The sequence below is a fragment of the Lampris incognitus genome, chromosome 8, assembly GCF_029633865.1.
Source record: "Lampris incognitus isolate fLamInc1 chromosome 8, fLamInc1.hap2, whole genome shotgun sequence".
NCBI classification, from domain to species: Eukaryota; Metazoa; Chordata; class Actinopteri; order Lampriformes; family Lampridae; genus Lampris; species Lampris incognitus.
Window position 1 is genome coordinate 34,081,155 of NC_079218.1, and position 26,129 is coordinate 34,107,283.

The 26,129-nt window shown below is 43.2% G+C and overlaps 1 protein-coding gene across 1 annotated transcript in view; it reads right to left on the bottom strand.

The window, feature by feature from the left end:
• The window catches only part of LOC130116876 (rho GTPase-activating protein 26-like), a 169,351-nt gene that overhangs the window by 41,191 nt on the left and 102,031 nt on the right, over positions 1-26,129 (bottom strand). The window contains exons 16-18 of the mRNA XM_056284964.1: positions 25,322-25,380; positions 7,492-7,597; positions 3,149-3,308 (exon numbers count right to left, since the gene is read on the bottom strand). Of these exons, the coding sequence (XP_056140939.1) occupies positions 3,149-3,308; positions 7,492-7,597; positions 25,322-25,380 (325 nt within the window). The remainder of the gene's footprint in view (positions 1-3,148; positions 3,309-7,491; positions 7,598-25,321; positions 25,381-26,129) is intronic.

Below are 26,129 nucleotides of genomic sequence, written 5' to 3' on the forward strand. Positions count from 1 at the left end.
ACCTCCTCACCAAATTCCTCTTTCTCATCTCTTTTTTCATCCATCCATCCATTATCCAAACTGCTTATCCTGCTCGCGGGGATGCTGGAGCCTATCCCAGCAGTCATTGGACGGCAGGCAGGGAGACACCCTGGACAGGCCGCCAGTCCATCACAGGGCCCACACACACACACACACACACACACACACACACACACACTTAGGGACAATTTAGTACGGCTGATTCAGCTGACCTACATGTCTCTGGACTGTGGGAGGAAACCGGAGCACCCGGAGGAAACCTACGCAGACACAGGGAGAGCAAGCAAACTCCACACAGAGGATGACCCAGGACAACCACCAAGGTTGGACTACTGTGGGACTCGAACCCAGGAACTCCTTGCTGTGAGGTGACCATGCTGAAAACTGCACCACCGTGCCACCCCTCTCTTTTTTCAATCAAAGTAAAAATTAATGAGCTTAATTTTTAGTGATGCCTTTGCAATACTTTTTAAACGCATCTCTCCCTGACTGACTGACTCACTGAGTGATGAAGTTACACCATTGGTCGGCCTTGTGTCGCCACTTCCTGTATCCGTCGTTTCAAATCAAAAAACCTCTAGCTTGTCAGACACAGTCCAGTCATACACTAGTCTTGTTTTCAGTGTTGTTCACCTTCCTCTCACTTGACTGAGAAACACTACCGCAAAAAAATCTACTGTGATTGGTGCATTGCAGCTTGTGAAATGAAGGCCTTGTAGTTTTTGAACGATTAGCAGTGAGGGGATGAAAAAGATTACGGTAGGTTGTAATCTTTACAGCACACTGTGCTCATAAATTATTTTTCCTGTTTGCACATCTCTATTTTTAGGGGGCAAATGCGAGTGCGAGCTGTAGAGCCCTACCTCATCCGTTTTACTCTTGAATGGTTTCAGTGAAGTCATCTTGTAGAGAAGCATGCACAGTTGGATTGTTCAGTGACTTGAAAATCAGCTAATAGAAAAGCACCTGATCCGCAATTGTTGAGATTTAAAAAATGTACCTAAAATATGATTACATTTTGGACGGAAGCATGATTACTTGTACAAAACTTAGATCCCCAACTTCTTGCGTACTGTATGTCTTTAAGAAGCTGGGTGATATAGGTTGTGATGTGCTCTTTATGAGGGCATCTGATAGCTCTCCATCAAAGCATTGAGCTATTACATGTGTTGGTTTTGTTCTGCACCTTGCAGGAAATCTGGGGTTGGTTTAGTGCTGACTGTGCTGTGGGTACATCTGAGTGCCACACTGTTAGGTAGGACCTAGTGTTATCAGTCCCCTGTTGCTTGCTCAGTTGTCGTGTATGAATTCATGCACGCATGCATGTTTGCTTACATCTGTTCTGTACAGTATATTATATACTGATGAGACAAAACATTATGACCACTCACAGGTGAATAAATAACATTGATAATCTCCAAACAAGCGCACATGTCAAGGTCCGGGTAGATTAGATGGTGAGCGAACAATCAGTTCTTGTAGTCATCATGTTGGATTTAGGAGAAATGGGCAGGAGTAAAGACCTGAGCGACTTCGATATGGGCTAAATTATTATGGCCAGACGACTGGGTCAGAGTATCTCTGAAACGGCAAAGCTTGTGGGGCGCTCCGCGTATCAGTAGTGGTGAGTACCTACTGACAGGGGTTCAAGGACGGACAACCCCAACCTAGCCACAGGGTGTTGGGCGCCCAAGGCTCGTTGATGTGCGAGGGTAACGAAGGCTATCCCGTCTGGTCCAACCTGACAGATGCTCTGCTGTGGCACAAGTCACAAATAAATTGAATGATGGTTGCAGGAGGAATGTGTCACAACACACGGCCCATCGTACCCTGCTGCATATGGGACTGCGTACTCACAGATCGGTCAGCGTGCTCATGTTGACCCGTCAACCATTGAAAGCACCTACAATGGGAACATGAATGTCGGACCTGGACCTTGGAGCAATGGAAGACAGTTGCCTGGTCTGATGAGCTTTCTTTTGAATCAATCAGATGGCCATGTATGTATGCGCTTTTTACCTGGAGAAGTGACGGCACCAGGATGCACTGTGGGAAGACGACAAACCAGAGGAGGGAGAGTGATGCTCTGAGCAACGTTCTGCTGGCAAACCCTGGGTCCTCCAGCCATTCATGTGGGTGTCAATTTTACTCGTGCCAGCTACCTAAACATCGATGCAGACCAGGTACACCCCTTCATGGCACTGATATTCCCTGATGGCAGTGGCCTCTTTCAGCAGGATAATCTGCCATGCCACACCGCAGACATTGTTCGGGAATGGTTTGAGGAACATAATGAAGTGTTCATGGTGTTGCCCTGGCCTCCAAATATTCCAGATCTCAATCCGATTGGGCATCTGTTAGATGTGCTGGACCAATGAGTACGATCCATGGTGGCTACACCTCACCACTTATAGGACTTGAAGGATCTGCTGCGAATGTTTTGGCACCAGATACGACAGGACACCTTAAGGGGTCTTGTAGAGTCCATGCCTCAAAGGGTAAGTGCTGTTTTGGTGGCACATGGAGACCAGCAGCATTTTTGGCTCATCGGTATATATATATATATAATAAGTTGAGCACTGCTCCTTATTTGTTGAGCACTTGTGCGTGTGTGTGTGTGTCTGTGTGTGTGTGTGTCTATTTTAGCATGGCACTTGGCTCATTCATCACTTCCATTTGTATGCATTTGTATATCCATCTGCGAGTGTGGGTTTGCATGTAGATGCATATATTACTTTGACAGACCTTACAAACTATGTAATGCCACAGTCTCAAGCTACAAGGCCCATTTGTCCACTGGCAGTGTATAAAGCTTTGGTCAGCCAATAAGGATGTCAAGTGGATGGGCGCCTCAGGGGTGAGTAGAGCATGTATGTGTGCATGCGAGTGTGCAGCCCACCCTAAAATCGTTTCTCCGAGTGTTAAGGGTGTGCGTTTTATGACTGCAAAAGAACAACGATAAGCCCAGATGGTAAGCCCACACCCAATTTCACTTCATAACCTCGACCTATGCATTGGTAGATAAAACAAACAAACAAACAAACAAACACACACACACACACACACACACACACACACACACACACACACACACACACACACACACACACACACAAATAGGGCTTACCCTCTCTTGATTCTCTATGAGGATTTCCACTACGATATTCTGAAACTTTATGTCCATGATGGCTGCCACTGTCTCTTCCTGTGGGCGGAGCAAAGTAGGCCCAAAGACCACACCCAGATTGGCCACGGTCATCAGGTTCTTTTGGTGATGACTGGCCACACTAAGGGGCGTAAGCAAGCGAGAGAGAGAGAAAGAGAGAGAGAGTGTGAGAAAGGCAGGTGGAGGAAAGAGAGACAGGAAAAAAGACCCAAACTGAAATTACTTTTTTGTGATTAAAGATAACTGCTTACTGAACACAAAACATACAGATCCCATTAGCAGTGGCATAGTGCTATCCGAAGCCATATTGTGATCCTGCCAACAGGGGGGATTTTATATCATATAAAGTCCATTATAATGGCTGTCCTGCCCTCAGCCAGTTCCTACAGGAACCTGATGAGCTGAGCTAAAGGGTGCTCAATGCAACCAGGAAGACCAGGACTGGTACCTTACACCTGGTCTACACTCACCATGTGTTTCAGCTATTTGTCTCACTAAAGTAATGCTCTCATCAACACTGCTGTCTACACCAAGTCCATGTAAGTAAGCGTATTCACATTCTCACACACACACACACACACACACACACACACACAAACACACACAACTTTGACTAGTTCTGTTTTCACACTTCAAAATTGTTTTTGTTCAAAGACAAAAATGCAACGCTTATTCCCAAAAGGCTTTCAAACCACTGATAAATCAATACTTTATAATGTTTCATACATAACGACAAAATATATATGGTACAATAGGGAAGATGAAAAGGAACTAGCAGTCCCCCGTTTCCCACTGGCACAATCCTAACAACACAAACAGGCGGATTAACCCTGCAGTTCTGTGAGCAAACAGGTAACAGATTTCATGAACTGTGAGTGAGTCAGTTGTGCCTAGGACACCCTTTATTATCTACAGTAACAAAAACATTTATGCAAAATTCTCCACAAATACAGTTCATCTCACTAACTTAAAATATAATAAATACTAAATAATAACTAATAATCATCATCATCATCATAACAGTAGGCTGTGATGGCCTGGTGGCCTGTCCAGGGTGTCTCCCTGCCGTCCGTCCGATGACTGCTGGGATAAGCTCCAGCATTCACATGACCCTGACTGCAGGATAAGCGATTTGGATAATGGATGGATGGATAATAATAAGAATAAGAATAAGGTGGCGTGGTGGCACAGTGGTTAGCGCAGTCGCCTCACAGCAAGAAGGTCCTGGGTTCAAGCCCCGGGGTAGTCCAACCTTGGGGGTCATCCCAGGTCATCCTCTGTGTGGAGTTTGCATGTTCTCCCTGTGTCTGTGTGGGTGTGCTCCGGTTTCCTCCCACAGTCTAAGGAAATGTAGGTCAGGTGAATCGGTCGTACTAAATTGTCCCTAGGTGTGAATGTGTGTCTGTTGGCCCTGTGATGGCCTGGCGGCCTGCCTAGGGTGTCTCCCCGCCTGCTGCCAAGTGACTGCTGGGATAGGCTGCAGCATCCCCATGATCCTGAGAGCAGGATAAGCGGCTTGAATGATGGATGGGTAATAATAATGATAATAATAACAATCTGTGTGTGTGTGTTTGAGCACTTGATGGACAGGGCTTCAGAGCATTTGTTGCAAATTTCATGCCATCATACACTTGACATCTTCTCTTCTTGCTGCCTGCTGTGACCTAGAATGAAGAAAAGTATCATGTCAAGAACTTAAAGAAAAATTAATCTGTCTACTGATTATAACACTCAAATATGCAAATGAGGACACGCGCGTGCGCGCACACACACACACACACACACACACACACACACTTACCAAAGTCAGTGGTGGGGCAGGACTGGCCTCCTCCTGGCCTCTGCTGTCCATGTCTGTAACAGCTGGGGTTTTTAGACACACTGTCTACTCTGAAATTGGGGTATTGCCAGTGCTTCAACAAGCTACAAAGCTGTGTGTTTGGTTCATCAGGGAGCCTTGTTTTGTTTGAGTGCATACTAGTGTATATAAAATCACCGCTTACACACATCCACTCACACCCCTTGAGGCTACAGACTACCAGATGCCATGGGGATTTTTTTTTCTTGTTTTTTTTTTTCCCCATTTTCGACCCAATTGTACTTGGCCAATTACCCTATTTCCCGAGCTGTCACGGTCGCTGCTCCACCCCCTCTGCTGATCCAGGGAGGGCTGCAGACTACCACATGCCTCCTCCGATACATGTGGAGTCGCCAGCCGCTTCTTTTCACCTGACAGTGTGGAGTTTCACCAGGGAGATGTAGCGCATGGGAGGATCACGCTACCCCCCAGTTCCCCCTCCCTCCCAAACAGGTGCCCTCACCGACCAGAGGAGGCGCTAGTGCAGTGACCGGGACACATACCCACATCCGGCCTTCCACCCGCAGACACGGCCAATTGTGTCTGTAGGGACGCCCGACTAAGCTGGAGGTAAGGATTCGAACCAGCGAGCCCCGTGTTGGTAGGCAACGGAATAGACCGCCACGCCACCTGGATGCCCGCCATAGTGATTATTTTATCATCATCCTTTGTTTGAAATTCATCAAATCACTATCCTTAATTTTTGCACGTCTCCCCTTTTCAATGGCCTCATGAGACGGACTGTATCAGCTCTGCAGTTGAGGCCATACGCAGGTTGATGGAGCATTTCCACTGTCAAAGAGAAGTGTTAATCCCCCCGTCTGCCCAATTTGTGAAATATTACATCATGCTGCCACTGGCTAAGAAATTCTGGCCAACTCAGGGGGCTTACAGCAGGCTTTAGACTGAAACACAAAGCCACACGGCCACATTAGTAGAATATACTACATAAAGATAAGCAAACAGTGTCATGCCCTGCTTTTTACTTGTAGCCTTCAACAGTTTGTGGTTACCCAACCAACAATCAGGCCACCTATTAGATTAAAAAAAACCAAAGATAGCCTTGAATCTATGTCTTTATAGAAACACAGACATAGTGTGTTGAGTCATATGGGCTGAGTGAAATTTTAAATCGTCGGGCAACACTTGACATTACAGGATGCAGGGACGCACTTTAGGAGCATGTCGGTGAGAGAATCATTGTCAACTCATTTCTTGTAAGAAACTGGTGGGAATTTGACTGAATGCTGATACAGTAGATATGTGTCTGTTTATGCAGTCTGGTGCTTCCATGCAAAGGGATTGAGTGATTAAACAGATTTGTAATCCTCCTGTAGCATAGAGGACACCAGTAATCAAGCTAAGGAGATTTCCAGCGATATAGCTCTCGGTTTTCAGCCTGCTGCAATGTATGGATTCTAATCCTGGGTGTTACAACAAACAGACAATAAAGCCTGATCCTCCCCCTCTAATTCCTGGTAGAGCTAAAAAGAGTGAAAGAGAAGAGAAGAGGAGAGGAGAGAACAGAACAGAAGAGGAGAGGAGAGAAGAGAAGAGGAGAGGAGAGAAGAGGAGAGAAGGTGTGGAGTCCTGTAGTGTTGTAATGCTGGCACCTAAGACGCTGTGCTCCTGGAAGCTCCACACCTTGGGGATCGATTAATTTGATGATCTGTTGCATTGTGTCCTGCTGTACCACAAATTCCGTTTGAATTGCCTGGAGATGTAACCACATCCCTGCATCTTTCCATTGCACTGTAGTTCCTGATGCACAAAAGCTATCACCTCATCCAAACCAGTACGACTTCTGAATAGACCCAATTCATGGCAATGTCTCTTCAAAGTCCAGATGCTTATGATAATATGGTGATCCTGGGCTAAAATCCCAAGTATTTCCTTATTGCTAAATCCGATAGCAAAAATATAATGTTATTAGGTCATCCACTGCAGGTATAATACACGGCAAGTGGAGTTGTCTGTGGTGTGATGAGGTTGGTCCAGCCTTGCAAAGTGAAGTGATGTGGTTTCTTGATTAAAAAAAATAATAAAAAAAACCCTCTATTTTTCAAAGTTTTTTTCGCTCATAAATTTGTGAATTTAATCTCAGAGAATTTCTGAGTTTTTTTCTTACAAATTTATGATTTTATGCTGATGATCGATTCCATCTCTCATCAGCCTATTTGAAAATAAGATTTAAAATGGTTTCTCCTTTCTCAACAATGCTTTCCTCCAGCATGTCAATAACCCTGCTTGTACGTACACATTTGTGTGCATGTGTGTATGCATGGCTGCATAAAGTTAACAATGTTGTACAGTTCTCAGACAAATCAATTCAGATAACACAGCCATGAAAAAACAACTTTAACCTGTGCACTGTGCGTACTGTGTGTGTGTGTGTGTGTGTGTGTGTGTGTGTGTGTGTGTGTGTGTCTGTGTGTTCTCCCCCTACTTGGCTAGGTGTTTGATCAGCAGCTCCAGCATCTGTCTGTTCTTCTCAGGCAGCCGCTGGACGATAGCATGGATTTCCGTCATCCTGGCCTCTGGGTTTTCCAGCTCTGGATGAGAGACAGACAGGCAAAAAGTGAGAAGAGGGAGGGAGAGAGAAAGTGAAAGAATTAGGCAGATAAAGAGGTTGTGAAAGACCAAGAGAAATAGATGGAGAGGGGGGGGGGCAAGCAAGACAGGGGAGAACAGGGTAAAATGGATGAGAGCAACAGACAGAAAGGTTTAGGTCAGTACAGGATAAGAAAAGTTTTCATGTGGAAATGCAAAGCAAAATGTGCTGCAAACATGCTGTGTGTGTGTGTGTGTGTGTGTGTGTGTGTGTGTGTGTGTGTGTGTGTGTGTGTGTGTGTGTGTGTGTGCATCATTCTATGGTTCTGATCATCAACCCCACTATACTGTGGGGGCTTAAGACATACAGAGACGGACGGATGATCAAAAAAGCATGCAGAATTAAACAGGTTGACAGGCATAAAGAAACAAAGTCAGACAAGAGGCGAGGAAAGATACAGACAGACAGACAGACAGACAGACAGACAGACAGACAGACAGACAGACAGATAGACAGAAGGTTGATGAATGACTGTGTAAGTCAGTGGCACAAAGCCAGTCAATAGAGGAGACGGCAGGCTGACTTCATGACTTTACATCAACCCTCTGGCCCTGGCTGTCAGCACCTGACAATACATTCCTTCTGTCACACACACACACACACACACTGACAGACAAACAAAACCTCTTGCATGCATGCAAACACAAAATCACATAACAACACTCAGACTAAAAGAGGAAACAGATACCCGTATCTGCCGCGTGAACACATAATCACACAGAGTGCACACACAAATACAAGTGCATGCATGAACCTGCAGCTTGCACACACACACACACACACACACACACACACACACACACACACACACACACACACACACACACACACACACACACACACCATGTACAGTCAAAAACAACAGACACGATGTCACAGCGCACACAGGCAAAGCTCGCTATCAGCACCCAAACATACAGCAGCGTACAAATCGCACACCGTTTGCACATATGCATGAACACGGCCTCTGCAGTTATGCATCCATGCAGGTTTTGTGCACAAATGCATGTACATGAAACCAATCACTCCACTCAATCCCTGTGACTGATTCTGTGATGTCAAGCAGACCAAGCACATTATGCACAGACACAAACACACATCCCAGTTGTAAAACTTAACTGGCCAATAAAAACACATCAAAACACACACATCAGAACACACGAGGCAAACACACTTACACATAAACATGTGTAAAACACACACACACACACGTGCAGGAACTCAAATATTCCCCCACCTGGACACACACATGTGCAAAAGCATGCACAAACTCAATACTCCACATCCACTAGTCTCAAGTAATGTGCTGTTACATACACACACAGAAAATATGTTAAGTTCGAAAAAACATAAGCAAGGAGACGCACGCGCGCGCGCGCACACACACACACACACACACACACACACACACACACACACACACACACACACACACACACACACACACACACACAACCACAAGATTGTGTGTTAAGTCAACGGTGCGGTCAGTAACCATGATGCCAAAACCCCAAGCGATGCCAACAATCTGAAGTCATTTACCCTCCTGGTTTCCAAACCATCCGTCACCGAAGAGTTATCCGCTTCCCAGAGACACTCCTCCCTCACCTTCTCTTTTAGTTTTCACTTAATCAGGGAAACCAATCCATCTCTCAGCTTCTTTTTTTTTTTTGCATTATTCTCAAGTGTTTCTCGAAAAACGGGGTGAAAGTGAAAGTGACGTGGTTACACGCCCACATCAGTTGAACACAAAGTCACACCTATCCCCAAAACACACCTGAACACACAGCACATGTTCAAGTGTAAACATCATTACAAATCCCAACTCGCATATCTCCCTGCTGTGCACGTACACACACACACACGCACGCACGCACATGCACATGTGCACACACACACGTGCACACAAACAAATCAGACTTAAGCCATAATTCAAGTGAGTTTTTTTTTAATCATTATTTATTTATAAAAATCAAAAGAAGACATTATTATCTCCTGGGCATGGAATTAAACTAAAATGTTGGCCAGATTTATTCTGTATATAAATAGTCAAGTTCTAAAAATGATTTATGCTTGTTATATGTGTATGTTGGCTGTATGTTTTATAACTGGTGTCCACTTCCATAGTCACATCGGAAACCCTCCCCCTTTTTTGCAGCGTAGTGTGTTTTACAGTAGATATGGTCCAAGATATCCATTTATTGATTTTCATGTTTGCTTATTTATCATCTGTCTGTCATGTAAATCTATGTAACCTGCATGCAGGCTGTATAGATTTACATTATATTAGATTTGCAAACAATTTGTATTTGAGTTGTGCACTACAGATGGTTCTGGTTCTGCAGGGTTGGGTGCATTCTGCTTAATGCTCGTTTGTGCCTGATTCCTACGACATCCTCGTCTTTTCTTGGTTATATTTGCTGCTGCAATGACTCGTTCCTCTGTCCTTAGACAGACAGGACAGGACATTTTTAGTGGGTTTTTTCTTCTTTTCTTTTTTTCATATTTTACAGCTTGTACAGTAGCTGGGTTATTTCTCTTTTCCTCTACTGTTTGAGTAGAGCTCTTGCACGGTATTTATTTTTTTCTTCAGCCCGCTTGTTGCGGCACAGTTTCCTTGCAGTGATCAACAATGACTCAACTTTGTTATCTCTGTTCATATCCTGGGTGTTTGCCTTGCTTGTATCTGCTGCTGCAATGACCCAGATTATAAATTGGTGTCGTTTACGGTCAATCGAAACTAAAAATCGAACTTATCTAAAAACAAACCAGGCCTCAAGTGCGGTCAGTCATTTCCAAGGCGACTCTTACTATTTCCTGGTTGCTGCACATCCACCCAGCAAGGCTTCACATAGAGGGGGTCGATTAAATGGCATCTTCTCATTTACTATTCAACAGCCTGGTGACATTGTCGCATCTCAATCGTACCAACGCAATCTTTAAGTAATTTAAAGACACTCCCTTAAACATTAGCACGGGGGGGGGGGGCCGTAGTGGCAGGCGGCTGTGCAACATCTTAGACCCAACAGTATGCCTAGCCTTTCCTAACGTACTGTATCGAATTCGGGGGGCAATCCGGCAACCGCCACAGCCGGGGCGCGAACCCGTGTCTCCCGCTCCGCAAGCGACAACGTTAACCAGTCGACCAAAGGGTTCAACCCGTTAATCAAGGACGAACGTGTCTACTTATCCATGCACGTTACACTACCCCCTTCCTTCGCAGCATATCAGCTCCCTCACTCCTCTGGGCGCACGCGCTTCCGATGACCTCACGGTCTCACCATCCCACTTCTGACACCAATGTAGCGAATTCGGGGGGGGGGGGGGGGAGTCCGGGAATCGCCATGGCCGGGATGCGAACCCTTGTCTCCCGCTCCGCAAGCGACAACGGTAACCAGTCGACTAAAGGGTCCGACCCGTTAGTCATAAACCAACGTGTCTACTTATCCATGCACGTTACACTACAAATGCAAAATAAATAAATAGAACGTGCCTTTATTTTAAACAGTGGGCTGGGGCTGCGTGGAATGTACATTTTTAACAATAAAGTGAGTAAACGCTCCATTCCAAACCTGCTACACACGCGCCTTACAAACAAAACAATGACGTCATAACGTAGCGACAGGGGGAGGCGGTCGCTCTGACCGCCGGCGGTTCTGCGCTGGGGGAGCGCAATGGCTGATGGGACTGTTAATGTTAGATTTAAATTGTGCTTTAATGACGTGGTGATCATGTTGTGGTTATTCTTGTGTTGCTGTTTTCGGGGGTTCGACTCAGACTAAGCAGGAGACCGTTTACTGACTAAATGACATGGGGGTGGCCTCGTTACGTTGTCGTCAGTTCCGGTCCGTTCTGGCCGGTGTGAATACAAGAGCAACCCCGGGGTCGTGCGGTGTATGGGGCACGGGAGTGGCGATTGAAAAGAGACCTCTGCCTCTCCACTCATTCTTCCACCCCGGCTCGCCACATACTTTTCGTTTTAGTTGGCAGCCCCCCTACATAAAACATCTTCCCGCGCGCTTGCCCTTAAACTAAGAATCGATATCGCACACACACTGTTAACCACGTGTACACACACGTTGTGGGGAGACGGTTCTGGAAACTTGCTGGATGCAACCCAAATCACGGAGCTGGAAGGGAAATCACTCTTTCATAAATGACGAAAAACTTTTTTTTTATGATTTTAAGTACAACAAAGAAATGAACAACTCAGGGTTCAGCCTTCTCTGCGAGTCCACCTCCAACCAGTCCAACCAGTTTCCCGCCTCCTATGAGACGCCCTCGACTCTGAAATATACCCCAATAGGTCTCTTGCGACTGTGGTGAATAATTACACAATAAGTCTGAAACTAGTTGCCACGCAAATTCATCAAGTATGTATGTACCTGCTTGGACTCCATAACTACTGCTCTGCATCCATGACACTGTGTGTCCTTATTTCTGTAAGTAATCAAGGATTAAAACACAAAAAAAGATGTATGCATTTTAAAAGTAGACACGCTCTCATACCGCAGGGTTGGAGTCATTCAGCCATACTTAAAAAAAAAGAAAAGAAAAAAAACTCAAACACAAGGGAGACAAGCAAGAGCACAGAAAAACACATACATGCACTCTCTCTCTCTCACACACACACACACACACACACACACACACACACACACACACACACACACACACACACACACACAGGCAAGTAAAAGAAGGAGTAAGGAGGGAAAGGTATGATGGTAAATGGATTGCTGGAAAAATAGAAAAGGTAGGAGAGAGGTAAAATAGAGGGACAGAGATGAAGGAAACAGATGGAGAGACTAGAGGCAGGGTAATTCCATGTGTATCGTGTGTGTGTGTGTCTGTTTTCCTGCTGGTTCATGCCTCAAGCCCTATCCAACGTCCAGGTGGCATTCTACCTCTCTCTCTCTCTCTCTCTCTCTCTCTCTCTCTCTCTCTCTCTCTCTCTCTCTCTCTCTCTCTCTCTCTCTCTCTCTCTCTCTCTCTCTCTCTCTCATCTGTTTCTCTTCCTATGTCTCTCATCCTCTTTTTCCAACCCTCTACCTCTTCTTCTCCCTCTGCCCCCCCCCTTAAGAAGACAGAGGCAGCATGGTACAGGAAGAGCAGGCTGAGATGGAGGACAGGCGAGGAGCAGTAGGAGGAGGTTCACGCTTTGGTAGGAGGAGACAGAGAGGAGGTGAGGAGAGGGAGGGGTGACTGGGGAGGAGGAGAAGGAGGAGGAGGAGGAGGAGGAGCTGGTAAAAGAGTTCAGCTGAGGACAGTGTCCTGAGAACACCCTTCCCACACTGCCGAGACCCGCCTTGGATAGCATACCGATCCAAACACACACACACACACAACAGAGAGACAGAAAAAGACACACACCCACATGTGCATGCACACAGAAAAGACACATACACATGTAGTGAAACATGTGTTGATGCAGACGACCTCCAGGATGTTGGCAACCACGTGATCTGAAGCTGAATAAAACGTGTCAATCATCTGTGCTGCTGTTGTGATCGTTTGTGTCGTAAAAGAGTATCATGTGTGCCGCTAAGGTTTTTTGATCTATTTAACATATTTATTAATTGTGACATCTATCTGCATCCCATGACACTCATTCATTATGGTACATGTTGCTTTGATTTATTATAGTTTTTTTTTGTTTAAACGTGAAGTTTTATAATAAGCCTTGACGTCAAATTCTACTCCAGCAAGCACCATATTAGCCTAGAGTCAGATCATTGGTTTGTGTTGGGTTTGTAGTTATATGTGCCTACACACACACACACACACACACACAGGCAACAGTTTTGATTCACGAAACAATCTTAACTGACCTGACTTGTTCTTACACATTTGCCTGCATGTTAAAGGCCTCTTGTTTGTAGACTGACAGTGCGTGCCAGTAGACTGTCAATTAATATAATTGATGCCTCATAAAGTCCATATAAGAACTTCTGAACTTGAGAACCGTGTGAAAAGAAAAAACAAATTTTTGGAGGTATCCGAACGACTGATCAGGTGCTACCTCAATAGGGAGACATACCTCTGAAATGATGACCTAAAATGGAAAAACGAGCATTTCAGAGTCTCTGTAAAATAACAATTTTTATACTGAAACATTAATAACATCATAATAAAATACAGACACATATATTTTCTTATTTCAAAATACATGTAAAAAAACTGACATGAATATGCAGGTCATGTGTTCACCATTTATTTGTATGTCTTCCAGTAATAAAACTAACGTTGAGGAGAACTAATGATTAAGGTCTATGGTCTTCTGCCTTTTTAAAGGACATGGTTTACCACTTGGACTATTGTCCATATTTGCGTGCAAACGGTCTACGGTGCTCTTAAAATGTCATTTAACCAAAAAATGAATCAAAAATAGAAGAAAAATCGGTGACTGCAGCAAAACTTCATACATTTATGTGCATTATATGAATGGATCTTTGCCTTAAAACAGTTGTTGCATGAGGGCCAACGGCATAGTACACACACGCACTCTGGCACACACACACGCACTCTGGCACACACACACACACACACACACAAATATTTACAGACTGGGCAAATATACACACAAATAAACACAGACATGCACACAGACATACACAGGAAAAAAAACCCACTCAAATACAGACAGTATACAATCCTGGAAATGTGCATGCACACAGACTACACAGGCACACAGTTACAAGCACACAGAGCACACAAACATGACAAACACACTCATGCACACATACACTCATGCACAGACGAACATTCATCACTAGGAGGAAACTGTACACATGTGTCTCCCTTTCCACTTGGTCTCCACCTCTATTATATGCATTTTTATATATGCTGTATACACACATTTTTAGCATGGGTGGCCAAACGGGAATCTTTTGCTGACCCTCGCATTGTGAGTATCTTACTTCAATCCACTCTGTGAGCCTGCACACATGCACACATGCACACACACACACACACACACACACACACACACACACACACACACACACACACACACACACAAACACACACACACACACACACACACACACACACACACACATCCAGCTGGACTCGCTGTCTAGCTATTTCCTGGTAGAGTTGCCAGGGAGACACTGTCATATCCTGGAGTTCCTTTCCTCTGTCAGATCAGCTTTCAGAGGCCTTAGCTACCACCACAGACACAAAACAGGCTACTGACATATACTGTAATGTAAGCCAAAGGGCCAGACTGGACCTGACAACAGAATTATACAAAATAAATGTACAGAATAAAGAGTAGGGTGGAGTGGGGAACAGTTTGTGAGAAAGAAATATGCTGGAGGCGAATGGACCTTGGCGGATAAAACTAGTTCAAACCAGCCCGGGTCTAATAAAGAGCAAATCATTCATTACCGTGATATGACAAGATCAGACCAGACCTGGCTAAACCAGACAATATCAGATGATATCAGACCAAACTCAACAAAACTGGATCAGACTATATAAGGCCCAACTAGACTAGACAAGACTAGATCAGACTACATGACAGTGGATAGGACCGGATAATACCGGGTGAAAACTGGATCAGACCATTTCACAACAGGCCTGAATAAACCAGACCTAGAAGTAATGAGATTTCTACTTTTAGGGTTGAGAGAAAGTGTTGCAATACAAAGTCAAACCAAACCAACAAACAAATGTGAAACAGCAGATAGTCAGGTAAGGGGTTGAACACAAGGGGGGGGGGTCTCTTTTTTGAGTATTATGTTTTGGTTTTTCCAAATGGTATACAAACCACACAGCCACACACTGACAATTCAAAAACACTCACTGTACATTAGACGTCTCGAAAATAAATCAACGGACAATAACATAAATTAACATGTGACAATTAAAATAAAAACTTTAACTGCTGAGAGTAAGTAAAACAATAGAGAGAGAAAATTAGATGGGTAGCTTTAACCACAATAAAATGGTCTTTTACGACTATAGTGTGGTGAAAATAGACACTATGCAGACGATCATCCAATCATGTGAGATGGGAGATTCTCCACGTAGCTGATAAAAGGTTGCCATATTTTACAGAAAAAAATTACCTTATTCCTTAGTGAGTAGGTTATCTTTTCCAGAGGTACGCAACTGTTCACTTCCGAGATCCACAATCCAACTAGCAATGGGAGATCCGACTTCCATTTCATTGTAATACATTTTTTGGCGCTGGTCAGTACATTTCTGTAAGCTTGATGAAATGACTATGTGTAAGATTAGAATTTGAGAGGTTTCCCAAAAGGTAAATATTGGGATCCACTGGGAAAGTAACTCTATGAATTGTGGATAAAGCATCACAGATCCCCTGCCAAAAATCTTGTCGTTTACTACACTGCCAAGTAGAAGGAAGGAAAGTGCCCTAGACCACATCTAAAACAATGGAAAGAGAGATTGGGGTTAAATCTATGTAACGTGGATGGGGTAAGATAAATCTGATGTAAAAATTGAACTGCATTAACCTATATCTTGAATTTAGTGTGCACATAACATCATTGCTACATAAGTCCCCCCACAGTTCTGGATCAATCTCTATTACCTAAATCCCTCTGCCACCTAAGTCTAGATTTTTCCAGTTCAGGAATTGACAGGAAAGGTAACAGACTTCATAAACCTTAGAGATGGTTCTAACCATTGGTTGACCATCATGAAAAATAAGTACAAGGTGTGACATCTTGGGTAGTCTCTACTACCCATGAAGGTTAACCCTTATAAGATTTCTTAACTCTAAGTATTTAAAAAAATTATTTGCCAGGTAGTTGATATTACTGCTTTAATTGCTGAAAGGACATAACAATTACATCCATGTAACAATGTTCCCAGTGAGTGTATGATATCCTTTTTAGGCCAAGACTCAAAGTTTCTATTCTGGTACAAGATGGGGTAAAGCTTATTTCCCCACAAGGGAGTCTTGGGAAACAGAAAACCATCTCACCAGAGCATCTTATGTATTTTTAACTAAGTCTGGACCAATTGAACAATGAAAGGGTTATGAATAATAGTTCTGATTGACTTTCCATTCCATTTATATGAAATATCCAAAAAAATTACCTCATTCATTTCTAGCCTCTCAATGCTTAACGATGAGCATTGGGGAGTCCCCATCAAACATGAATCCATCCATTATCCAAACCGCTTATCCTGCTCTCAGAGTCATGGGCATGCTGGAGCCTATCCCAGCAGTCATTGGGCGGCAAGTGGGGAGACACCCTGGACAGGCTGCCAGGCCATCACAGGGCCCACTATAACTTGCTTAGGTTATATCACATTATACCTTAAAATGAACTAGAATTATGCTGGCCAAGCTGCTTAAAATTTCATGGCACTAACGGCAGAGCTGTCTTTAAATATTTTGGTACAAGTTCAAGTCATATTTCAAGTCATATCAGAGGTATTTCAGTTCAAGTCACAATTAAACCTTAATTTCAATTCAAGTCAAGACGCAAGTCCTTAAGGTCTCTGAATGCTGACCATGCCCGTTACAATGACACAGGACCATTCTTGTGTTTCTGGACATTTTCATTCCAAAGTAGTTTTGTTTTTATTGTATTAGTTTTTCATTTCAATATATACCTGTCTAGAACTGAATAAATCTCAACAACAATAGCAATATGCATGTAACTAGACAGATTAAGTAGGTCTATCTGCAGCCTCACAGGCTTTCTAGTGTGAGGCACCCACTCACTGCACTGAGAAACTATAAGATTCATATGAAGAATTCTGTAGTGAATGTTCCTCCAGCTGGGAATGCTCCACAGTCAGCTGACTGTCCTTCGACAAGATTTCCATCGCCAACTTTTACCATAAAATTGGTACACATGGAGAAAGGTCAAATCGTAAATATATTTCAAAGTAAGAGCTCTAGCGTAACAAGTATTTTTTTCTCCTGGCATTTCAAAAGCATCAAGCTGCAAGGTATTTTTGCACTCAAGCTGGCACGATGTGGGTGTATGATTAATCGCCCAGCTAAACGTGCGCTCCAGATGCACTGGATGCAGCCCCGCTAGTTACCAAGGATACTCTAATACAAATACTATAAACAGGCAGATTGTGCGTAAAACAAATAGATGCACTTAAAAACGTACATACATATTTTCTGATAAGGGATGGTTGGACAATGATGTACTTGAATGATGATGAATTACCCTGTATAGCTCCTGTGGTGGAGGGGGCAGTGGAAAGTGCAGCAACGGAAAGCAGTAAACAATGTATCATCTCTATCAGCCCCAAGAGTTGGAGGGTAAGGCATGAAAGGCATGAAATCTGATCAAGACCCCATCAAACAGTTGAGCCAAAAATCTAGATTGTGAAGCCAAATAATACAGTCTAAATTAGGAGGTTCAATCCTCTTTTTGCATGATCTGGGGTAATTTTGTCTAAAGTGACCCCTTTAGGGATTTACCTCGCCAGACAAACCGACTGGTCAGCTAATCCAGTGAAGAAAAAAAAATGCAGAGGGGACATGAATTGAAAGAGACTGAAACATATATATACATTTAGGCAAAACATTCATTTTTATAACATTAATTCGGCCTAATAAAGTAAGGGGGAGGTTCATCCACTTATTCAAGTCATCTTCCAGTCTCTGCAACAAACTCAACAGGTTGCGCCTATATCAGTTTTTTAGATCCTTATCCACCAATATACCTAGGTATTTAAACCCATTGTGCGACAACTTAATGGGAAATTTTCTAGCAGGGGTAGTATTTCAATTTTGTCAAGATTAATCTTGACAAAATTAAGATTAATCAGAAAAGGAACTGTACATGTTAAACATATCTAACATTTGTTGAAAAAGAATATTATCATCAGCAAAAAGTGATATTTTGTGTGTAAAGGGTCCGATCTTAAAACCACCTATTAGAATCTACTCTGATAGCCTCAGCCAGACATTCTATGGAGACAACAAAGAGGGCAGGATTAAGTGGGCATTCCTATCTGTTGCCCCTAAAGATGGGGAAATAGGCTGAAGTAATCTCATTAACCACAATCCAAGCTTTGGGGGACCTATACAATGATTTTATCAAATCAACAAATTGATTAGCAAAACCAAATTTCTTGAGAACTGCCATTCTAGTCGGTTAAAAGCCTTTTCGGCATTGAGGGAGAGTGCAATGCTGGGTATGTTATTTTTTTCCGAGCAAAAAGGATAATATTTAAATTTTAAAAAAAGGTGGGCGTCCGGGTAGCGTAGCAGTCTATTCTGTTGCTTACCAACATGGTAGTTGGTTCGAATCCCCATGTTACCTCCGGCTTGGTCAGGCATCCCTACAAACACAATTGGCTGTGTCTGCGGGTGGGAAGCCAGATGTGGGTATGTATCCAGGTCGCTGCGCTAGTGCGTCCTCTGGCCGGTCGGGGCACCTGTTCGGGGGGGGGGCACTGGGGGGAATAGCGTGATCCTCCCACGTGCTACGTCCCCCTGGCAAAACTCCTTTCAGCTGAAAAGAAGTGGCTGGCAACACCAAATGTATCGAAGGAGGCATGTCATAGTCTGCAGCCCTCCCCGGATCAGCAGAGGGGATAGAGCAGTGACCAGGACGGCTCGAAAGAGTGGGGTAGTTGGCCAAAGTAAAATGGGGAGAAATAGGGGGGAACCCCCCCCCCCCAAAAAAACAACTTAGGTTATTAGAGATCATATTATTTGTAAACCCAGTTTGGTCAGAATTGACAAGACAGAAGAAATGTCTCCAACCTCTTAGAAATCATTTTGGTTATGAGGTTAAAACCAGCATTCAAAAGGGAAATTGGCGTATAGGAGGCGCACTTCAGTGGTTCTTTCCCTGTTTTGTGAATAATTGATATAATGGCGTGAGAGAATGATTCAGGAAATCCTTTTCTGCTCTAGCTAATTTGAGGACTTCCATTAGGAATGACATCCTTAAATTCCTTATACAACGCGGGGGGCCATCCTCCCCGGGAGGTTTATTTGAAGGTACCAATTTAATAGCTCCAGTTAATTCAGATATTGAAAATGGGAAATGGTTTACTTTGTCTTCATCAAATGAACATGGAAGACTGAGTGAAGAAATAAAAGAATCTATTTCTGACATGTCACCACTTGGTTGAACAATATAGAAGTCACTATAATATTTCTTAAAAGCATAATCAATTTCAATGGGTATTAGAGTTTCTGCCAGTGGTTACTTCAATTCCATTAACTGTCCTCTTACTTTCTTCTGTTTTGAACTGCAATGCCAGCACTTTACTAGCTTTTTCTCCTAGCTCATAGTATCTGTCTAGACCTTATGATGGATTTCTCTGTTTGGTATATTCAAGTTATCATATTTAATTTTGTTTACTTAAGTTTTTTTTTTACTAGTCTTACTAGTACTTACTAGTTTATCGTGCAGTGGTTCTTTCAACTCTCCTGTATGGCTATGAAGCCTGGACCCTCTACAAGTACCAAATCCGTAAACTAGAATGCTTCCAACAGCACAAACTGAGAAGTATTCTGGGAATTTCCTGGCAAGAACGGGTCACCAACAATCAAGTTCTCGAAAGAGCCGATCTCGAAAGAGCCGTTCAGTTGTCATCGAGATGACAATTGAACATCACCAGCTGCAGTGGCTTGGCCACATCCAGAGGATGCCAAACAACAGCCTCCTGAAATAAATCCTATACTTTGAACTGACAGAAGGTCAAAGATAAAGAGGAGCTCCCAAAGTAAACTACAAAGACGGTATCAAGGGAACACTGATCACCTTCAACATTGACACTAAGAACTGGGAAAAAGTAGCGGAAAATCAAAAATACTGGAGAGCTGCCTGCCTGGCTGGTTCCATCAAGGCCGAAACTGACAAACGAATGCATGCGGAAGAAAAGTACCGCCGCCAAAAAATCCGCCAAGAACAGAGAGCCACAGGAACGGGTCCACCCCCTACTATCCCCTGTCCACGCTGTTCCCGTCTCTTCTATTCTCACCTTGGACTGTCAAGCCATCTTCGTTTGAAGCACAAACCTTAATCTCTTGGAATGGATCCTCGGACACGGGACACGAGAGACACCAACGACGACGACGATGGTTATAAGGTCAGTCTTTAAGTTCCGTGGTTCATTGGGGTACATTTTTTTTCCCTTGGTTAGTCAGTAAAATGGCAAATAGGGGCTCATTGTTGTTTGGTGGGGATTTTGGTGATACCAATTATAATCATGCTGATGTTTTGTCCTCTGATGTTCAGCGTCCTGCTGCTCAGGTTAGACACTTACAGCTTCAGGTAACTCATTTACAGTCAACCATAAGCCAGTCACTTACATTACAAGAGTTTACTTCAACACGTAGAAAGACAGGCTAACCCCCCCCCCCCCAAGTATCTGTTTCACACTACCAGCCCAAGTTTCATACCTGCACCCCGCACCACAGTTTTCAATCCCCTGTCATGTGTGTCATGATCGCTGCCTAGGCATCCATTTTGTGATGTAATACTTCTGTTGAGGGGCAAGTTCCGGTTTTATTGTGGTATTGGGTCATGTGAACCATCATTGCCAATTTTTGATAATCTGCATTTCACTTCTGGAACCATGACTTGTATCACAACAATGTCGGTCCTAAATAAAACTACAGCTGAGGTATGAAGATTTTTGTCTGGTGTTCTTCCATTCCATTCCGTGGAGATCACCCCGATCTCTACAATACACTACCCGCCTGTTAGTCACTTAGTACTGTATATAGGGTTGGTACTATCTGCGGTTTCAGGCATCCGCTGGGGGTCTTGGAACATATCCCTAAGCGGATAAGAGGGGACTACTGTTTTCTCTTCAGGCTATGGCAGTCAAGTCAAGTCAATTTTATTTGTATAGCCCAATATTCCAAATTAGTTAGAAAGACAAATTAAAAAGACACAGACTAACTTTAGCTAAGGTTAAACTACTAACTTTTCATGCATTTAGTCAGCAGATATGAGTATTGAGATAAATCAAAATATTGGGTTAAAGGTCAGGTCACATGTATTTATTGTTTGTCACACGTAGTAGACCATTTTTGTGCCAGCAGGTAATGCTGGCCCTTCCCGCCGGCTACCACCACAAGTATATTTCAGACCTGTGGGAAACACTGAGATCATTGAAAATATAAAGGTAAGAACAACAACAGACCCATGTACAAAAAACACCTCCAAGTGATAGAAACACTATATGTAGAACCAAAAACACACCAACCTAAACAATGGGGGTGTTGAAAAACATTATTTGTAAGTGTGTATGTAGCCATTAGCCTACAGTAAGATAAACAATCATACAAGGGTTTCACTGGCTCAGACTAACTTGTAAGAAAGGGCATCATAGTGGGATTTTAATAGCGTATCCTTGCTATATCAACTGTGCAAAGCACCTAATATAAAGTTCAAACAACAGAAATACCTTGGAATTATAGTCCACAGCTGCAGTGGCTATCCGCTGATCCCAAAACCGCAAAGAAAAAAGAAAAAACAGCTGGTAGAAATCCCTAGCGGGGGTATCCTTATGGTGATCAGGCTACATGGAAAGGAGTAGGGCTGAACGATTTGTGAAACATATCTAATTGTGATTTTTCTGACAGATATTGCGATTGCGACTTGATTTGCGATATAATTTTTGAAAATCAAACTTCAGTTCATTATTCACTGTATAATAAATGTAAAACGTTATGGAGCCTCACCACTTTAGAGCATTGAAATATCAATTGCTCTTTATAATATTCCAAGGAGGAAAGTGAAAATATATGAATAGATTATGATGGCCTTTCAGGTGCTGGTAAAAGTTTGTTGTGTTACCTTGGGTGGTAGCCACTGTTCGATGGCAGGTTTTGCAGAGCACCGTCATATGCTGCACATCGTTTTTGGAAAATCCAAAATACTCCCAAGTAATCGAAGTGCCACCCATCTTTGGCACTAACTCTTCAGGTGCTTCTCCTTCCACGGCACTGGCAGCCATTTCTAATCTCTTTTCTCTGTGAGTCCTACACCACGAGTTTCATAAACACTACACGTGTTTTTTTGTTGGTGGGCGTACTCGATCGCTGTAAGTAGGGCTACTTCTGATAGGTGAGTGTGTCTCCTACGTGAGGATGCGGTCGACAGGCCCACATTAATTTTTAAACCATATACAACTGATTTACGACCATATCAGTCACAAGTCAGTCAGTCATGGTTAGCTAATCGCGTTAGTTCAAATCGCGATTTCGATTAGAATTCGATTAATCGTTCAGCCCTAGAAAGGAGCCCCATAAAACTAACGATAATACCGCTTTTGCAGAAGTCTATTGAAATCGTTCAGTGTAGAATGCCTTGGCTTTTTCAGGTGTGTCGAAAGTTAAGATTTTCTCCATCTTCGAGTGTGATGGGGTGGCGGGCAGAGTACAGGAGTCTGAAGTGTACGCCTTTGCAGTACAGCAGAGCCTTAACCTCATTAAATGTGGGGTGTTTTGCCGACAACGCTGCATTGAAGTCAGGTCGAAGTCTCAAGATGTTGTCCTGGTAGTGGTGTTCGTATTGTCTAGCCCAGTGCAAAGCACATTCTTTGTCTTAGTACCAATGAAAAAATACTGGTTCTGGGAGCAACTCATCCTTTGGGCTTGGGAAGGAGATAGTAGTGGGCCCTCTCGAGTTCCGGGAGCTTGTCAAACACAATGATTTCGTCAGCATTTCAGAAATAAATTGAACGGGGTCTTGTCCGGTCTCACTACATTCAGGCACATTTATTATTCATAGGTTGGTTAGCCTTGATTGGTGTTCTAAATCATACACTCTGGCCAGGAGGTTTGCGTAGTCTTAATGACTGCCCTGGCGAGTTTTTCAAAGTTTTCTCCCGCAGTGCTTTCAACTCTGGTGAGGCATCTCTGGAATGAGTTGGGCCCCAATCAGACAGCACTTTTTGCAGGTTGCAAAATGCGAGGTACACCACGCTGCATCTGTTTTTTTGTCTTTTGTTTTTTGGTTAGGCAACCACTGAATCACCTGTCCTTAGCCTAACCGTTATTTTGCTGTGAAGTAAACTCACAGATTTGTACTTTCTGTGCTAGCTAAAAGTAGTTAACTTTGCATTCTGATGTGTTCAGATCATGTTATTACAGCTAGTAAAGTCATATAGCTCCGGGTCAACAGCCACCACTAGTTTGTGCTCCATTTTGTCTCCACTTGTTGACATCATCACCACAGAAGGCCTGCCTCTCAATTCATCTGATTGGACAGTGGCAAAAGACGCAAATGATGTTGGGCACTTTTCCACTCGGACAAAGTTTTTTCAACTCAAGGATTTCAGGTCGCTTCTGCAAAAACACAAGGCACATTAGAGTGGAAAAATGCAAGCTGGTCAGCAATGCAAAAGCAGCGAGCAAAAAGCTTCACTCTCATTGAAAGCAATTACAAAAAGCCACCCTAGGCTGCTCAAAAGTACTCTGTCTAATCGGGACCTTGGCCGTCTCGTGGAGTGCATCCACTGGCGCCTGCAGAGGTGTGATAGAATTCTGAATTAAAGTTGACGTATCCTCCTTGAGATTAATAGGTACACTGTTTAGCCAACTTCGCGACCAGCTTGTCAATGGAAAGGTCGCCAATGCTATCAGCCAACTCCGGCTTGGCACTGTAGTTTAGCAGCCGCCATGCGGCTAGCTTGCTGCTGAAGGAGCTAGCCTTTGGTGGCTGTACGGTCATGTGTTTTTGTTTGGAGTTGCTCATTTCCTTTTCAACATTGTACTTCAAGTTGTACGAATTTCAACTTACTGTAACTGAGGGGGTTCATCAATGTGAAAAAGTAGTTAACTGTGAAATAGGAGAGTCAAGTCAATTTTATTTGTATAGCCCAATATCACAAATTACAAATTTGCTTCAGTGGGCTTACCAGCAACACAACATCCTTTTCTTAGACCCTTTCATTGGACAAGGAACAACTCCCTAAAAAAAACCTTTAACAGGGAGAGCAACAGAGGAGAGATCTCTCTCCCAAGACGGACAACATGCAACGGATGTTGTGTTTACACAATTTACACAATACAACATTGAAACAGGATGAACAGAATTATAATGGACTTATAAATTTTATGAAGAATATGATGCCCTCTGCCTCATCTCTCGTTCCTACGCTGCCATAACCAGAAATTGTGGGAGGTCTCATTTACTCTCAATCAAACACCCTGCTGGGCAACCTAATGTCCCCTTTTGACCTAGATTTTTTTTTCTTTTGCACAAGCCATATCTTTATTATTATTATAGGGATTTGAATTTTAAATAACTGACTAACAACTGAAATAACTGAAAAATTAATCATATCCATTAGGATATGATTAATTTTTCTAATGGTCCCTAATTGACCTGTTTAATAGAAAATGTGAGTTGTCCCACAATTGGATGAATGTGAAGTAATATTGTTGTGTAACAAGATATACAGTGGGGTTATATTGTGTGTTCATGTTTTGCTTTTTTTGAATGCAAAGTGGACTCAGAAATACTGCGAGTGCGAACAGCTTTTACTGAGATAGCAATCATGGGGAAATGAGGCCTAAATTTCTGAAAATAGTATACCCAACCCCCCCCCCCCACACACACACACACACACACACACACACACACACACCCTTCACTGAAATACGTAGCATCATACATAGCATCACGTACATAGCATCATGTTTGAAGGTGTTGGAAATGAGAAGTTAATAGTGGATACTTACTGGCAGCTTTGATGAAGCTCCTCTGATACTGGTAGGTCATAAGTGGAGCTGGCAGCATTCTGGAAACAAAGTGGAGAAGTCGGTTGACATTTTGCATATATTCCAATAGATAATTTGTAGATTATACCCATATAATCAAAAAAAATCTAAATCCCTTGGAGGGAAATCATGCAGTGAGGAGGAAAAAAAAAACAACAACTAATAGTTCTTGCTCCTGTCTACTCCCCTCTTCTCCCACTTCAAATGTATCTTCTGTCTCTTCCATGCTAGTTTACACAGCTGGGGATCAGATAATCAAAGCAGCCGGAGAATTCTAATTGCTCCCAATGGTTCTCAGTGAGGCCTAACCTGATGGTGTGTATGTTTGTTCATACTATGTGTTGTGTGCGTGTGTGCGCGTGTGTGTGTATGTTTGCTCAATGTTTCCATAAATGTTAAATGTAAAATCATTCAGGAAGAGTGAGCACAGTTAGAGCACCACTTTCTCCACTACATGCATCTCTCTCTCTCTCCCTCTCTCTCTCTCTCTCTCTCTCTCTCTCTCTCCATCGATCATTCAGTTTATCACTCATGCTGTCTAACTAGCTACCCTCTGAACCCCTTATTTCATACATCTATCCCTCTGTCGATCTCTCTATCTATCCGTCCATCAATCTATTGTGCCACACATTGACCCGCCTGTCTGTCTGTCCGTCCAGCTATTCAACAACCCATCATTTTGCCCTCCCAGCCAAAACAGATGAATCTCTTAACCTTTAATGGTAAATTCAAAAGATCAAGCAGTTCAAAAGGAAATATATTTGACAGG